Genomic DNA, 19,209 nt, shown 5'->3' with positions numbered 1-19,209 from the left:
AGCTTGCATAAAGAGGTCAGTGATTCTTAGCCTTTTCATTGCAAATCAACGTACTGCATCACTAAAAGCATCATCGCCCTCTCGCGGTGGCGGCAGGAATAGCACCATTCTCAGAACAAAAAAGAAATCCCAGCTTTTTTTTTGCCTCAGTTTTTATGTCAACTGTTGTCAAATGTCAACTTTCTTGCTTCAAGGACGAATACGGAACTAATTTTTTTTTTTCATACAACTTTAATGATACTCTTTAAACCGTGAAATTACTTTTTAAAATCACCTCACATTGGTGGTTGTACCTAACCAATTTGACCACCAGATGGCGAACGCAAATCAAATATTAAATCTGATATTTCCGCCATCATGAGCGACAGTAAATTTGCTATTTTATCGACTTTTTGCGCATAAAACTAAACATTTTGAATATGTAGAAACAAGACAAATTAGTTTTGATCAGGCATATTTATATGCTACTAACTTCCGGGTTGAGAATTACCAGGTGGCGAACGCAAATCAAACGTTGAATATATATTTTGCCATTACGAGAGACAGCAAATGTGCTATTATATCGAGCAAATACAAAGTTATTGACCGAAATGGAAGTTATTTCCCTAAGAAAACCCGACTCAACCGTTTACATCATAGTACTTTGTAATTGTTAAATATTACGAATGTTTTTTGTTTTTGTTTTTTTTTTTTACTTAGAAGCACTTACAGTGCATCCGGAAAGTATTCACAGCGCTTCACTTTTTCTACATTTTGTCATGTTACAGCCTCATTCCAAACTGTATTAAATTAATCTCTTACCTCAAAATTCTACACAAAATACTCCATTATGACAATGTGAAAAAAGGTTTTTTTGACATGTTTTGAATTTATTAAAAATAGAAAACAAAAAAATCACATTTACATAAGTATTCACAGCCTTTGCTTAATACTTTGTTGATCCACCTTTGGCAGCAATTACAGCCTCAAGTCTTTTTGCATATGATCCCACAAGTTTAGCACACCTACTACTTTCAAACCAGCTAGGTCTACTTTACGGCGGGCCCCTGAAGGCAACATGAATTCAGCTCCCAAAAGGATGAAAAAAAAACAGGCTGGGTGTTGTTGTATTCCACAGACTAGCAGGATTCGGGATTAGGGGGGTTGGACCGTCTGCTGCTTGGAGAAGACCAAGCAGTGAGTTTGTGTGTGTAGCGGTGGAGCGTCACATCTCTCCCGCAGCATCAGCATCAGCATCACCTGCTCCTCCTCCTCCTCCTCCTCTGTCTTCTACTGCTGCTGCTGCTTGTGGTGGTGCTGCTTCTTCCTCTTCCCTTCAAGCAGCACACACACACACACACACACACGCCGCTGCAGCAGCACAGGAAGGACCCACCGACGAGGACTCTGTAAGTGTCTGCTTTTGCATGTGCTTGTTGTCTTGTGTCCATGTGTTTATTTCCACGCTATTCTACCACATATGTACACAGTACTGTTAGCTAGCTTCATGTAAACATATCATGTAAACATATCAACAACCTACATCTCAACTGGCCGCCTTGCTAAAAAAAATGAAGCAATTTTCCTCACAATTGACAACAAAAATCATTTAACACTCTTATCCACCAATAATGTTTTCTGCATGCTCTTGTACATATATTCATTCCTTATTATGTATTTGATGTAGTATTTATATAAATATATACAGTATATTTTGTCTGTTTGTTGTGATCTTATGTTTTTATATTTTAGCATTTTGAATGATTTATGTGCTTGGATTTATATACTTATTCATAGGTAGCTTATTAAATTCATTGTTTTGTGTATATAGAGTATATATATTGTCAATAATATATAACGTTTTGTTTAAATGTTTAATTATTCAATGTGTAATTATTAAATTACACTTTTATATACTTTGTATTTATATATTTTATTTTTATTTGTATCAGTAATTTTCATAGTAGTTTAATAATATTTGTATATTTTTTTATTTATATATAAAAATAAATAAAATCAATAATTAATAATGTAATAGTTTAATTTTATAATTCATAATGAATTATTTACATAAAAATTAAATTAAAATGATTAAAATTTTATGTTCATATTTTATTTAATGTATATGTTTTATTAGACAATTATTCTAATTATTCAGATTGCATCTGGTCTGTTTTAAATTGTGCGAGTAAATGTTGATATAGCACTCCCACTCATTTTATAACAATAATAAATATATAAATAATAATAAATAATAAATCTATGAGCACCATTCAAGAATTCAAACTCAATATAAATGAAAAAAAAAAATACACAAAAGTTCATGTTCATGTTTTTGTTGCTAAAAATCCTACAGGGGACTTGGAGGATACACAAGATGGTGAAATTAGGGAGTAATCTTCAGGACAAAGGGGCCAAAGTGGTGTCCGTGGAGGATGGCTTCCAGAATGTTCCCCTCATCGCCCCCCTGGATGTGGGCAGCCTCCAGAGCCAAGGCCCTGACAAGGTGAGTGGCCACCTGAGCCCCCCCCATCACTTTTTCTTTCTCCGCCAACGTGAAATGTCAACGTGTCTGAACTCACTAATGTCGTCTACACGCCTTCATTCACACATTCATTCATCTCCGCTGTCATGCGTCCACATCCTTTGTTTTCCCAGATGAGATTAGGAAGCAGATTTGGCTGCCAGACAGACGGCCATTTGTCATGTCGACATCCCATAGTCAAGTGCGCCGCTGCTTGTTAATCCAGTTACCATGGTGACTTTTCAACAAAGGGGAGACGGCTGTCGTTTGCATAGGATTGGCTGATGATTTGACTTTCCTCATCTCTCGCCCCCAAATGGGCAGGAAGATCGTTTACTGTACTGGTTTCAGTACAGTGGTGTGTTTGTCCCATAGAACAACCGTATGAACGGGGTGAGCCCTTTTGTCAGTCAAACTGTGGGTGGAGGCGGGGGCGCTAGCATACATACAGAGTCCAGAAGAGTGCAATATATTCTTAAATATTTTTTTTTTATTTGACTTTTCTTAAAAAGTAATCTTGTCTGGTTCCCGTTGACCAGGGGTCTCAAATTCAATTTACCTGGGGGGGCCACTGGAACTAGGGTCTGGGTGAGGCTGTGCTGCATCAGGTTTTAAAAAAACAAAACAAAACGCATTTATTAAAAACAGAATTAAAAAAAAAGTGTTTTTAAAGTGTAGCTAACATTAAACTTTCATATCAAGGCGGGGGCTCAAAGTAGCGTCCCGCGGGCTGCGAGTTTGAGACCCCTGCTATACATCATGTCCAAATAAACAAACCAGTGGCTTTCTTGGCTCTTTCATGGCTATATCACATCATGTACTAAAAAAGCCTTACTATATATCATGTCCTAAAACATGCAAAACATGCCTTACTACGATATGTCTCAAAAAATGCCTTACTATACCTTATGTCCAAAAACATGCCTTACTATACATCATGTCCAAAAACATGCCTTACTATACATCATGTCCAAAAACATGCCTTACTATACATCATGTCCAAAAACATGCCTCACTATACATCATGGCCACAAAAATGCCTTACTATACCCCATGTCCAGAAAAAAGCCTTACTGTGAGTCATGTAAAAAAAAGAAAAAAATGCCTGACTATCATGTCCACAAAAATGCAAAAAAGCCTTACTATACATCATGTCCTAAAAAAGCCTTACTATATATCGTGTCCAAAAACATGCAAAAAAATGCCGTACTATAAACATGCCTTACTATATACCTTATGTCCGAAAACATACAAACAAATATGCAAAAAAGCCTTACTATACATTATGTCCAAAAACATGCCTTACTATACCATATGTCCAAAAACACGCCTTACTATACATCATGTCCAAAAACATGCCTCACTATACATCATGGCCACAAAAATGCAAAAAAGCCTTACTATACATCATGTCCAAAAAATGCCTTACTATACCCCACGTCCAGAAAAAATGCCTTACTGTGAGTCATGTAAAAATAAGAGAAAAAAATGCCTTACTATACATCATGTCCACAAAAATGCAAAAAGCCTTACTATACATCATGTCCTAAAAAAGCCTTACTATATATCATGTCATAAAACATGCAAAAAAATGCCTGACTACGTCATGTCCCAAAAAATGCCTTAATATACATCATGTCCAAAAACATTAAAAAAATGCCTCACTATACATCATGTTCAAAAACATGCCTTACTATACCTTATGTCCAAAAACATGCCTTACTGTACATCATGGCCACAAAAATGCAAAAAAGCCTTACTATACATCATGTCCAAAAAATGCCTTACTATACCCCACGTCCAGAAAAAATGCCTTACTGTGAGTCATGTAAAAAAAAGAGAAAAAAATGCCTTACTATACATCATGTCCACAAAAATGCAAAAAGCCTTACTATACATCATGTCCTAAAAAAGCATTACTATAAATCATGTCCTAAAACATGCAAAAAATGCCTTACTACGTCATGTCCCAAAAAATGCCTTACTATACCTTATGTCCAAAAACATGCCTCACTGTACATCATGTCCAAAAACATGCCTCACTGTACATCATGTCCACAAAAATACAAAAAAGCCTTACTATATATCATGTCCTAAAACATGCAAAAAATGCCTTACTACGTCATGTCCAAAAACATGCAAAAAAAATGCCTTACTACGTCCTGTCCAAAAACATGCCTTATTATACATCATGTCCAAAAACATGCCTTACTATACCTTATGTCCAAAAACATGCCGTACTATACATCATGTCCAAAAACATGTCGTACTATACATCATGCCCAAAAAATGCAAAAAAGCCTTACTATACATCATGTCCTAAATAAGCCTTATTATACATCATGTCCAAAAACATGCAAAAAAATGCCTCACTATACATCATGTCCAAAAACATGCCTTACTATACCTTATGTCCAAAAACACGCCTTACTATACATCATGGCCACAAAAATGCAAAAAAGCCTGACTATACATCATGTCCAAAAAAGCATTACTATATATCATGTCCTAAAACATGCAAAAAATGCCTTACTGCGTCATGTCCCAAAAAATGCCTTAATATACATCATGTCCAAAAACATGCCTTTCTATACCTTATGTCCAAAAACATGCCGTACTATACATCATGTCCAAAAACATGCCTCACTATACATCATGTCCAAAAAATGCAAAAAAGCCTTACTATACAATCATGTCCTAAAAAAGCATTACTATATACGTATCATGTCATAAAACGTGCAAAAAATGCCTTACTACGTCATGTCCCAAAAAATGCCTTATTATATATCATGTCCAAAAACATGCAAAAAATGCCTCACTATACATCATGTCCAAAAACATGCCTTACTATACATCATGTCCAAAAACATGCCTTACTATACATCATGTCCAAAAACATGCCGTACTATACATCATGTCCAAAAAATGCAAAAAAGTCTTACTATACATCATGTCCTAAAAAAGCCTTACTATATATCATGTCCTAAAACATGCAAAAAATGCCTTACTACGTCATGTCCCCAAAAATGCCTTATTATATATCATGTCCAAAAACATGCAAAAAAATGCTGTACTATACATCATGTCCAAAAACATTATGAAAAACTTACCACTTCCACATGGATAGGGAGGATAACTATTAACAGTTATTTAACGTTTAACATGAACATGAATCAAACGTAATAATTTTTTCTGGGTACATGATACCATACAGCATCCATATCAAACTTGTGCGGGCCGCACTAACATTAAACTTTCATATCAAGGCGGGGGCCTCAAACTAGTGTCCTGCGGGCCACATTTGGCCCGCGGGCCGCGTGTTTGAGACCCCTGATCTAAATGCAGCCTGTGGCTATACCTGTATGTGAATGGGAATCTAACCTTAGGAAAACAGTCCCCAGTGTATATACATACGTAGTATTATTTGTGACAAATGACAAGCAATATCTGCTAGCAGCCGCCCATTTGTAGTTTGTGACATGACATTTAAGAAGCTGTCAGTCATTTTCCAGCAGCCTGCCTCACATGCAGACGGCCGTGTTGTGTCATCTCCTCCATATCATCGCCAGACACCAGCATATAAAGCCCAACCCTCGGGATTTGCCGGGGTATTATTGTCGGCCACGTTTGACAAAAGAGGCAGAGGAGAAGTGAAGCGTCTTTCTTCTTACGTCTTTTCTTGTCGACACGCCGGCTGTCAGCCGTTGCAGATTTTTTGTTGTCTGCTTTCCTGCCCGTGAAAACGTATTTGTTTGGCCGCGTAAGCTGCTTAAAGTTGCCTGCATGCACCAGACGTAATCACATGCAGCAAAGTCTTTGTTGCCGGTTGAGAATGTACTGGCGTATTTTCCCAAACGGCGTCTGCAGGTTGTTTATCTACACAACTGCAGAGAGTACTGGACATTTATTTGGACATTTGTACAAATGTTTTTGTTTAGAGTGGAGCGATATGATGGTAGTGTTTGTGTGCGTTACAGTAGCCACGTTTACATGGACCCAAATATTCCAATTACATTCGGTTTATTTGCTCAAACGGAAAGAATCTAACCTTTGTATACACCTCATTCCGAAAGAAAAGGGCCAATCCCAATGAATATATAATGGGATTCACAAGGGTGGAATATTCTTTTCCCCAATCCGATTGAGGTATCTTGTACCCGCTCAATCGGAAAGTTGTCAGACTGCGTTCTTCTTCGTGATGTTTTTCTTCTTCTGTTGTTTATTGGCGGTTGGCAAGCAGCTTTCGTGTGCATTAGCGCCATCTGTGGAACAGAATCTAAACCAGGGGTCTCAAACTAGTGTCCTGCGGGCCACATTTGGCGTGTTTGAGACCACTGTATTAAGGGCTGCATGGCGGACAAGTAGTTAGCGTGGCGGCCTGGCAGCTAGGAGACCCAAGTTCAATTCCACCCTTGTGAAGTTTGCATGTTCTCCCTCTCGGGGGGACTCCGGTTTCCTCCCACATTCCAAAAAAAAAACATGCTAGGTTAATTAGCGACTCCAAATTGTCCATAGGTATGAATGTGAGTGTGAATGGTCGTTGGTAAAGAGACTATGGGGGTGTTATTTCAAATTTAGAGGGCGCTAATGCTTGAAATGTATTAATGTAATGTAATGTTTTTTTCGCAATTTTTTTAGTCAGGAACAGATATTTTCCTGAAACTTAGGTTAATTAGTGACTCCAAATTGTCCATAGGTATGAATGTGAGTGTGAATGGTTGTTTGTCTATATGTGCCCTGTGATTGGTTGGCGACCAGACCAGGGTGTACCCCCGGCCTCTCGCCTCCCGAAGACAGCTGGGATAGGCTCCAGCACCCCCCCCCCCCATGTATGAGGATAAGCGGTAGAAAATGAATGAACTTTATATTGACCCTATCCATCTTAGAATAGGCTTTCATACCAAGATGGCAGAACTACAAATGCCAGCCCCTTAGACCATAGTCTGGGTCTCCAGGGATGAGTGCTGCTGGTTCACTTAAGTGAAAGCATTTATTTGCATTCCCCAGACATCTCAGGTGTAAATCGATTTCTACACCCGCGGAATGAAAAGCAGCGGTGTTTAGTGTTTAGGTGGAACTGCACCGAAAAAACCCGTCGAGCGGTTAAACCTACTGCAGAGTTGCTGGACTCAAAACAGTAGTTTCAATGAAACTAGTCCCTTATTTGTGGTTTTTACAATCCTGATTCCAGCATCCCTGCTTAGATGGAATCTAATCTAATACTCATCTGCCCCAGCACATGTAGGCCAAAACCATATTATAGTAGTGTATATGTGTGTGTGTATATGTGTTTATGTGTGTGTGCGCTATGAAGGCATCCAAGCAAATATCCTACAATAACCCTGCAGTCGGGCGGCATGGAAACAGCTTTTCAGAACTGTGCTGCAGATGTTGGGGCATACCGGTCTAGTCACGTGACCCACTAGACAGCTCCAAACTGGCTTCAGATCAGATTAAAGCAGATAAAGCCAAAGAAAACAAAGAAAGCAGAGGACATTATTGGACCACCACAACAACAAGGTCGTTCCTGTTGGCCTCATTGATGGCCTCTCATGCAAATGGGAGTTATAATATCGGGTTTATAGCATTTTTACAGGCTAAAAGCCACATCAGGGCCGGATCAGGTTTTCCAAAAAAAAAAAAAAAACGCATTTATTAAAAACTGAAAAATATACAAACTTTTTCAGTGCTTGATATGAAAGTTTAATGTTAGTGCGGCCCGTATGCTGTATGGTATCATGTACCCAGAAAAAATTATTACGTTTGATTAATGTTCATGTTAAAGGTTAAATAACTGTTAATAGTTATCCTCCCTATCCGTGTGGAAGTGGTAAGTTTTTGGCTATTTAAGTTTAAAGGAAATAACTTGAAGGCTACCGTTTAGGTCGCTAGCTCTCTAGTTTTGTCATGTCTACAGGGCTCTAATAATGCTTTGTTCATTTTAATCTGAAAAAAATAATTTGTCTACCCACCAACTATATGTGGTTTCTTAAGACTTTATTATTTGCCGTTTTATTATTATTATTATATTTATTTATTACTTATTGATTGATTTTTTGTGCAGAAAAACAAAAATGAAGATATTTGAGAACAGTGGAATGTTTTATCAGAGCTTTTATTGTAGAAAATCGGAACCAAAGCACTGAAAAAGTTTGTATATTTTTCTGTTTTTAATAAATTCATTTTTTTTTTTTTTTTGGAAAACCTGATGCGGCCCAGCCTTACCCTAGCTCCAGTGGCCCCGAGGTAAATTGAGTTTGAGACCCCTGCCCTAATATAAAGTTAACATCAATTAATATTTTCTGCCCAATTCTGCATATCCGTATTGTCTTTTAGCTTATGGTTTAGTTTTAGCCCTTGACTAAACGGTTTTAATTTCCCCAGTAGCAACATCAATAATGCTCTCCTAAGATGAACTCAAAGTTAATTAAAATTAAAAGGAAACTTGTCATTGGCACATTTGTTTAAACGCTACTGCCCTATTTTGGAAATGATGTTCAATTTTGTTCTAAGTCTGCAAGCAAATGAAATAAGCTTTGAGACAGCAAGAGATAAAACAAACAAACAAAAAAAAACATCCGTAGGTGACTTCCACGCTGAGGCTTTCCCCGAAATTCTTTCTTTGAGGATAGAGCATGAAACTTCATTCCGGGTGATGAGTGCTTTGAGGAATAAAAACAAATATCTCTGACAGCGATTCCACAGGGAATATCACATAAATAGACACACACGCATCCTTTTATAGTGTTTCAGTGTCATATTTAAAGAAAATAGGTGAAATATTTAGTCTTTTAGTGCATTGACAATTTCCTGTCAGTCACATCAATATGAAATATGATCATGTTGGCATAACACAATTGCGACTAATTGGCTTTCTGGTTATAGATTATTGCTGCAAACTGCTCTACTGAATGAACTCATTGAAATGATGACATTAATGACTCATTCAAAGGTCATAGATTACAATGAAAGCCTAGCATTGTGCTGCTAGCGGCTTAAGAAGTACTAAGAAGTACGTGTTCGTTGGTCATTTACATATTATCTGATACCAACCGCTAAATAGGTATTTTTGTCCTTAAATCAGTACTTAAAAAAAAGGAAAACATATACATTTCATATCAGACTAGCCCAGGCTAGCTGTAGCTACAGATATAGATTACCAATGAATAGTGGCTTCACTTCAGTGTGAAGTGCTTTGGGTTCTGTGAATAGCGCTATAAAATCCATCTGTTTTCTATGCCGCTTATCCTCACTCTGTTCGTGGGTATGCTGGAGCCTATCCCAGCTGTCTTTGGGCGAGAGGCGGGGTACTCAATTATTATTATTTATTCATTCATTAATTTTCTACCGCTTTTCCTCACAAGGGTCGCGGGGGTGCTGGAGCCTATCCCAGCTGTCTTCGGGCAAGAGGCGGGGTACTCAATTATTATTATTTATTCATTCATTCATTCATTTTCTACCGCTTTTCCTCACGAGGGTCGCGGGGGTGCTGGAGCCTATCCCAGCTGTCTTCGGGCGAGAGGCGGGGTACTCCATTATTATTACTTATTCATTAATTCATTCATTTTCTACCGCTTTTCCTCACGAGGGTCGCGGGGGTGCTGGAGCCTATCCCAGCTGTCTTTGGGCGAGAGGCGGGGTACTCCATTATTATTATTTATTCATTCATTCAATCTTTTTCTACCGCTTTTCCTCACGAGGGTCGCGGGGGTGCTGGAGCCTATCCCAGCTGTCTTCGGGCGAGAGGCGGGGTACTCCATTATTATTACTTGTTCATTAATTCATTCATTTTCTACCGCTTTTCCTCACGAGGGTCGCGGGGGTGCTGGAGCCTATCCCAGCTGTCTTCGGGCGAGAGGCAGGGTACTCCATTATTATTATTTAGTCTTTTTTTTAAACCCTTGTAAATGTAATTTTAAGTCAAACAGAATTGTGTATCCATGTTAGCGTCAAACGAGCCTAGCAGGTTGTCCAAATGAACGCAGATTGGACTCTTTCTTCGGTCATAAGTTACCGATTTGACCACCGTAATTATGAAATGCAAATGTTGGAAGCAGATGAGCATTAGAAGTGAAAACCCGCAGGCAACCACAAAGAGATTTTTCCATAAAAAAAAAAAACGCTCCTTGATTAAATGGACTGTCACCAGAAAGCAGTATTGAAAAATGAGCTACTTCCAATGGAATAATAAGCAATTTGTATTTCCCCTCCTTATTAATTGTGTCATTTCTACGAGTGTTCCTTTACATTAGGCTTTGTTGAAAGACTTCTTCTTGCTCATGAATTCAAATTTCAGCCTGAACTTTTTTTGTTCTCTGTGTTTTTACAAGAGACTGATAGCTGAAGGCGGCACGGCGGTCGAGTGGTTAGCGCGCAGACCTCACAGCTAAGAGACCGGGGTTCAATTCCACCCTCGGCCATCTCTGTGTGGAGTTTGCATGTTCTCCCCGTGCATGCGTGGGTTTTCTCCGGGTACTCCGGTTTCCTCCCACATTCCAAAAACATGCTAGGTTAATTAGCGACTCCAAATTATCCATAGGTATGAATGTGAGTGTGAATGGTTGTTTGTCTATATGTGCCCTGTGATTGGCTGGCGACCAGTCCAGGGTGTACCCCGCATCTCGCCCAAAAAGACAGCTGGGATAGGCTCCAGCACCCCCTGCGACCCTCGTGAGGAAAAGCGGTAGAAAATGAATGAATGAATGATAGCTGAAGGGTCGGTGCAAGAGGGGCGGCCATGATTAATGGCCACTTCATTAAGGGAGATGGAGAACGGGTGCTTGTTTTGTCAACTTTTAGGCTCTGGGGGAACGAGTTTGAGAAAGTTGGGAGTTAAATAATGACATTATTTTTGTGGGGGTACGTTGTTAATAGACATTGAAATTGTTGTATTATATTTGGGTGTCCTTTCTCCCCAGATTGTAGACAAAAACAAGCAAAATGTGCTGCTAGATTTTCTCACCTCAGGTCCAGACTGCGTCTCTCTTGGTCACTGGTGTGGGTGATGATAAGAAAAGCTCCGACTCCCCCCGACAGAGAAGTTGTTTGGCACTATCTGTTGAAATGAAATATACACACCTCTAATACAAGACTTTCTTATCTCTCAAATGCTTTCTTATCTTTGCGTCAATGCGGTGTAAATCTGCGGAGCCTATTAAGGTGGACTACATCCTGGACTGTTTGCTGGGGTCATAGTGGTTGGGTGTCGTTTATTGCAGTGTTTTTCAACCTTTTTTGAGCCACGGCACATTTTTTTTTTACATTGGAAAAATCTTGTGGCACACCACTAACCAAAAATGTTCCAAAATGTCACCACGACCTCACACGTGCATCAATAAGTCTATCGGAGGAACAAGGTAGGTGTTGCCACACGGACCAATATTACATTGCTCTGCCAGTCTTTACACCACAGACACTCCACAGTAGCCACGTTTTTACATCACCACTTTTTCTCTTTCCGAATGACCTTTCGGGAAACAATGGTATCCATGGAAAGGAATATTCCAATCTCTTGTCTACATGCGCCGTGAAAATCAACCAGAATAGTCAATGGGTCATGCGTAGTAAAACGTAAACATCAACATCACGTGATACCGACTTCCCCGAGTTTTTCTTTCACTTGTTGGAATAACTCCGTATTGCCAGTTTTTCGTCTGTCCAGTCTTGAAATTTAGTTTGAATCAAAAACAAACTTTGCTTAGTCCAGTGCCGATTGCTGGCCTCCATTTTTAAAAGTGAAGAACGTCTGGATCTGCGTGTTACGTCATATCTGAGCATGCGATGAAGGAAATGTGCTGAACCCGTCCCAGCTGTCTTTGGATGAGAGGCGGGGTACACCCTGGACTGGTGGCCAGCCAATCACAAGGCACATATAGACAAACAACCATTCACACTCACATTCATACCTATGGACAATTTGGAGTCGCTAATTAACCTAGCATGTTTTTTTTTTGGAATGTGGGAGGAAACCGGAGTACCCGGAGAAAACCCACACATGCACGGGGAGAACATGCAAACTCCACACAGAGATGCACAACGGTGATTCGAACTCCCGATCTCCTGACTGTGTGGCCAACATGCTAACCACTCGACCACCGTGCGGCCCCATTATTAAGCATATTCATTCATTCATTTTCTACCGCTTATCCTCACGAGGGTCACGGGGGTGCTGGAGCCTATAAATAGACAAACAACTACTGGGAGGAAACCGGAGTACCCGTAGAAAACCCACGCATGCACCGGGAAAACATGAACTCCACACAGAGATGGCTGAGTGTGGAATCAAACTTGGGTCTGCTAGCTGTGTGGCGTGCGTGCTAACCGCTCTCCGTCCGTGCAGCCGACCTTTAAGTCATTTTATATTAATGAGATGAGAAAATTTGTGACAGTGTCATCCAAAGTTCAACGTTTTTTAATCTAAATTGTTTAAATGAAGATGTTTTCTAAGGTTATCGCTGTGTTGATAATGCAACGTAAGAGAAGTGCGGCAATAAAAACAACCTTAATACTCGCCGATATCCACTTTTCCTGACTCACAGCACTATTATTGCCACTAAATTACAGCTTCTCCATTTCCTGTTTCACACGTTTTCTTGCAGGAGTGTTATATGTGAAGATGGGTTATGTTGTTTTCCACCACGGCTTCCATTCAGGTCAGTGGTCTTCAATTCCGGCCACGTGGTGGAGTGTACTGCCTGGTAATCTGTTTGATGATTCCTACGGGACAAAGTCTTATTACCTCACCAAGTGTTGGTCACTTAGTTATAGCTTAGCTGTTGGTGTTTTTATGGGCTGAGACTGAGATGCTATCTCAGTATTCCAGACGGAGTTGCATTTTCTAGTTTGGGATGTTGTTATCTTGAGTTTGAGGTTCCACATTTCACATTCATGATCCATCGACAAGGGCTCTATTCATCTCTCCTCCATATTCCTCCCATACTCTCATCTTTGTCCTCGTGTGGCTTCTGTTTTCCAAACGACTTTCTCTATGTGTTGTGTGTGATTTTGTCCTTGAGCTCCTGATGAGATTTCATCCAAGTTCAATCATTTCTGTTCATCTGCTTCACTGCGAGTCACGTTGGATTTTTTGGGGGGGAAGCACAGCAAAATTCAATATATGACACACCTAATCTCAAACAAGGCATAAAAGATTTGCACCTCTACATCAGGGGTCTCAAACACGTGGCCCGTGGGCCAAATGTGGCCCGCAGGACACTACTTTGAGGCCCCCGCCTTGATATGAAAGTTTAATGTTGGTGCGGCCCGCGCAAGTTTGATATGGATGCTGTATGGTATCATGTACCCAGAAAAAATGATTACGTTTGATTAATGTTCATGTTAAAGGTTAAATAACTGTTAATAGTTATCCTCCCTATCCGTGTGGAAGTGGTAAGTTTTTGGCTATTTAAGTTGAAAGGAAATAACTTGAAGGCTACCGTTTAGGTCGCTAGCTCTCTAGTTTGCGAGTTAGCATGTGTCTCAAGACCCTGCAGTTGCGCAATATGTTGTAAATAAAAAGAGTATAAATGTGACTATAGTCGTGTTTTGTCATGTCTACAGGGCTCTAATAATGCTTTGTTCATTTTAATCTGAAAAAAATAATTTGTCTACCCACTAACTGTATGTGGTTTTGTAAGTTTTTATTATTTGCCGTTTTATTGTTATTATTATATTTATTTATTACTGATTGGTTGATTTTCTTTATTCTTGATTTGTTTATTTATTTTTCATCTTATTTTGTGTAGAAAAATAAAAAGTAAGATATTTGAGAACAGTGGAATGTTTTATCAGAGCTTTTCTTGTAGAAAATCGAAACCAAAGCAAAGTTTATTCATGTTTCTGTTTTTAATAAATGCGTTTTTTTTGGGGGGGGGGGAAACCAGACTCCAGTGGCCCCCAAGTAAATTGAGTTCGAGACCCCTGCTCTACATGAACTATTTTAAAAAGGATCAGACAACAGTTAGACATGGAAACTCCACACTAACTCTGAACTTAACCTGTAATCCTACTTTTACTAGCAACCCTACCCTTAGTACTAACCCTAACAATAACCATCAACTCAACTCATACAATTCTTGTGTTGCTGTGCCCACAGGTGGTGGTGAAAACCCGCACAGAGTACCAGACGGAGAAGAAGAGGCTGAAGGTTCCCAAAGTGGAGGAGTTCACCATCAGCTTTACAGATGGCGTGTCTGAGAGACTTAAGGTAAAATAAGCAAGGGATTACTAATAATGATTGTGATATTACTGCAATTTAAGGATTTCTTGTGTCCGTCTCTTTAATTTGAAAGATTTTCCCATCGTCATTAAGTAGTGATTCGATTTTTATTGAAGTCAAACCAAGCAAATATTTTTTTATCTTTTGAAATAACCACTTCCACAGTCACCTTGCAGCCTCATTTTGCAATTACAACACAAAAAACCTGTTTATGACTTAACACTATTAGAGCCCTGTAGACATGAAATAGTAGTTTTTTCTTTGTTTACATCACATTGCTCAGACTGCAGGGACATAACAGCTGCTAACTAGTTAGCCTCTCCAATTGATTAGGTGGTTAGCGCACAGGCCTCACAGCTAGGAGACCCGAGTTCGATTCCACCCTCCGTGTGGAATTTGCATGTTCTCACCCTGGAATAGGCTCCAACACCCCCCGCGACCCTCATGAGGATAAACGGTAGAAAATGAATGAATGAAACTTATGGAGTGGGGAAGGACAAAAAAAAGACAAAAAATTACCGCTTCCACACAGAATGAGAGTATAATCTTTTTCTCTGTGTCCATGCAGTGTGAAAGGTATTGTAATCTAACATAATGTGTCATAACATTACTGATGCCTAGTGACCGCAATGCTCCAGTATGTTTGACTTTTCTTTCGATATTTTTGGACTAATAATAGGTCATAGTCAACTGGGAATTTATTTTTTTGAAAAACTGCAATATAGTGAGGGAGCGAGGGATCACCCACCGTGTATGACATATTTTTATTTAATTTCGGACAATCTGTCTATGACCCACCCAGAATGGATCCTCAAGCCACTGTTGGGTGCCGACCTACTAGTTATGAATCTGTGCTCTAATGGATGGTGATGGACGGTTAGTCATCACCACGCATGCACACACACACACACATTTGCACACCTCTGGAAAGATGATGAGTGCCGGAGTGCGTGTGAATCACATAATTAGGCTCCCGAAAGCGCCCGTCTCTTCTGTTGTTGTTAGGGGAGACCAAAGAGAAGTCATGTTGTCATGGTAGCAAAGAAAACCTCCCTCCATGGCAACTCTAGGATGAGAGCGAGCAAGCAAATGAATGAGAGGAAGGAAGGTGTGTAATCAAAGGTGTCAAGGGATTTTATTTCCAAGAAATATTCATTTTTTTTTATATTATATTTATTCTCATTGATTTAGAAACAGGATGTTATTACTACTTGTAAATAATGGAGTAAGATCCAAAAATACCATTATGGTACTTACTGTGGTATAAACATCTACAGCATTTTCCTATGGAGAAATCACATGTCTGTTGTTGAATATAAAGTAGATGAAAACGCTTCTATATGGTGCAACTAATTTAGTAATCAAAACACAGCGTGGCAAATTGCTGACAATTACACAGCTGCCAAGCTACTTTTCTATAAAGTCTATTTAAATGGAAAGCAACGAAGCAATCATTCTAAGTGAGACAATATTTCCATTATGGCGTTTATGGTCATAGTGTGTATTCATAGTTGAAATGGGAAGAACTCTCAGGGGAGAACTACATTTGAAACACTTATATGCTAGGACTACGTTAAAAAGCCATAACATTTCAGTATGTGGAATCAAACTATGGAATGGATTGAGTAAGGAAATCAAACAATGCACAACGATGAGCCAATTCAAGAAACAATACAAGCAGTTGATGTTTGCTAAATACAAGGATGAAGAGTCTTGAACCAGTCATGATGTGCTATATATATCACTATATTGACACTTACTATGGTACCCATTATGTCATTGGATGGTCATATCACCTCGTACTTCGATACCTGACAAAAAAAAAAAAAAAAAAACAAAACAAAACAAAACCTTAAACTGGTGAATTAATGAATATTGCCAAAAATAAATCTACAAAAAAACACTGACATTATATATATAATATTTTTTTTAATACTTAAAATATCAATTTACATGTATTTTTTTAATTCTATTAGTTTACTTATTTTTATTACATTTTTTTAATATGAAAAATAATTTTATTACTGGCTGCACGGCGGAAAAGTGGTTAGCGCGCAGACCTCACAGCTAGGAGAAATTGTCCATAGGTATGAATGTGAGTGTGAATGGTTGTTTGTCTATATGTGCCCTGTGATTGGCTGGCCACCAGTCCAGGGTGTACCCCGCCTCTCGCCCGAAGACAGCTGGGATAGGATCCAGCACCCCCGCGACCCTCGTGAGGATAAGCGGTAGAAAATGAATGAATGAATTAATGAATATTGCCAAAAAATAAATCTACAAAAAACACTGACATTATATATATAATATTTTTTTTAAATACTTAAAATATCAATTTAGATGTATTTTGATTTCTATTAGTTTACTTATTTTTATTACATTTTTTTAATATGAAAAATAATTTTATTACTGGCTGCACGGCGGACGAGCAGCTAGGAGAAATTGTCCATAGGTATGAATGTGAGTGTGAATGGTTGTTTGTCTATATGTGCCCTGTGATTGGCTGGTGACCAGTCCAGGGTGTACCCCACCTCTTGCCCGAAGACAGCTGGAATAGGCTCCAACACCCTCCGCCCCCCCGCGACCCTCGTGAGGAAAAAGCGGTAGAAAAAGAAAGAATGAATGAATGAACCTTAAACTGTATTATGGAAAGCAGGAAGTGAACAAATGTAACAGTTACTGACTGTAAAAGTACCAGATGGAGGTGTAGGATTTAATAAGCTTTGCTTCTTCCTACTTCTTTTGGACATGTGGAACTGTGAACTGATTATGTGATGCATTCAATTGTAATCTGATGCATGTTCAAATGAAATAAAACCATTACCGTTACAAAAGTTGTACTACATACAATATATTGTATTACACAAGTGGCATTTTTAGTCTCTGCATCCAGATTGTGGATGCAATCCTAAACTCTAGCTCTCTTAGACCAGGTCCCAATATCGACATAAGATTGAGAAATTCCAAGTCTGGTATCTAACTTTTCTTTTTTGACCTGAATCTGACCTTATTGGGATTTAAATCATCAGTAATTACTCGCTGTATGGCGGTGTCTTATTCCTGAATGGCTCCTTAATCGGGTTATTAATGTAGGAATATTGCCATGCCAGCGTTAGTTATCAGACTTTTCCAGAAATGTTGTGGTCGGATTACTAAGGGGGCTCGCCTTGCCTTCAGCTTTTGTTAGACAGAAATGCAACTCGAGTCGCTGTGATTCTGTGTGATGTCGCTTTTTTGGAGGGGGGGGGGGGGGGGGGGTTCAACTGAACCGCTGGCTTGGCTTCAACTGACAGCGCTGATTTTGCCCACGCACACATACATGTCACAGTGTGTATTTGCGGATCCTTGCACATCTTCGTCTCTCCTCAAAGCTTTGCAGATTGTATTGATGGATGATGGAGAGCTCAGAGTGGCTCTCTAATCCGCCCTCGCTGGCACCGTCGACTCCTCCTTCCCACCTTTCCGCCCTTTTTTCATGCACCTCCCTTTCTATTCCGCCTGTGCTTCCTTTGCCCCCCATTTGTCTCTTGTTGCACTCTCTGCAGCATGGGACACGGCCATGACGGTGTTACGGCCATGACAGTCTTCCAACCTTTTTATCACAGATATAATCAAGAAAAGGAAATATTGTAGTAATTTGGCATAAAGAGAAGCCAACCAATGGCGCTCAAGTGTCATTTCCCTTCCTCCACCCAACTCCATCCCTTGTCGCCTGTGTTACAACCACCCCCCCCCCCCCCCCCCCATCCTCTTCACTCTCCCCCCTCTGTCTTTCTGATTACTCTCAGTAGACATGCAATATTCCCAACTGCAGTCCTCGTTTGTTAGCTCCGGAAACATTTGCGCCCACATTCTAGAGGAAAAATATAATAGAGTCTACATCATTTTGGTTCATTTCCAATCTGTTAATCATGATTACAAATGACTAATACTGTAAATGGACTAATTATATCATGGATGTTTGTTTACATAAACCGCAAAGAGGATTTTTATTAATAAGAAGCAGGTGTAAAATGTAGCTGACTGTAGCTGAATGTACAGCATTAACAGTTATTTAACCTTTAACATGAACATTAATGAAACTTAATAATTTGACCCGATTAGCAAGTTAGCATCGTACTCAATTCCATTCTGGGAGCAGCGTCGTAACTTTAACAACATGTTTGATGAGATGCTTTATCTTGACGTGTATTTTCCGTTTTATTCCAAATCATTTCCTGCATTTATTTGTAACCCGGCGTCATAAGCCTTTAGCTTCATTGCTAATCCAAAGCAAAACAAGGCGGGGTAACAGGGTAGGGTAATAGTGTGGGGCGGGGTAAAATCATGTTAATTGTGTCCGGTGTGCACACAGCTTTAAGCTATCAAGGTGGGGGCCTCAAACTAGCATCTCGCGGGCCGCATTTGGCCCGCGGCCTGCAAGTTTGAGACCACTGCTTTACAAGAATAGTTACTCAGAAAGCCTATGTGCCTGTAGCGATCTTGTTTGTAT

At 39.5% G+C, this 19,209-nt stretch overlaps 1 protein-coding gene across 1 annotated transcript in view; it reads left to right on the top strand.

The window, feature by feature from the left end:
• The first annotated feature begins 1,175 nt into the window (after window positions 1-1,175).
• nsg2 (neuronal vesicle trafficking associated 2) overlaps window positions 1,176-19,209 on the top strand; it is a 29,796-nt gene continuing 11,762 nt past the window's right edge. The window contains exons 1-3 of the mRNA XM_058086809.1: window positions 1,176-1,388; window positions 2,336-2,485; window positions 14,598-14,708. Of these exons, the coding sequence (XP_057942792.1) occupies window positions 2,357-2,485; window positions 14,598-14,708 (240 nt within the window). The 5' untranslated portion in view covers window positions 1,176-1,388; window positions 2,336-2,356. The remainder of the gene's footprint in view (window positions 1,389-2,335; window positions 2,486-14,597; window positions 14,709-19,209) is intronic.

Source organism: Doryrhamphus excisus, chromosome 11 (assembly GCF_030265055.1).
Source record: "Doryrhamphus excisus isolate RoL2022-K1 chromosome 11, RoL_Dexc_1.0, whole genome shotgun sequence".
Taxonomy (NCBI): Eukaryota; Metazoa; Chordata; class Actinopteri; order Syngnathiformes; family Syngnathidae; genus Doryrhamphus; species Doryrhamphus excisus.
The sequence above is the reverse complement of the archived record's forward strand: the minus strand, read 5'-3'. Positions and strand labels throughout refer to the sequence as shown.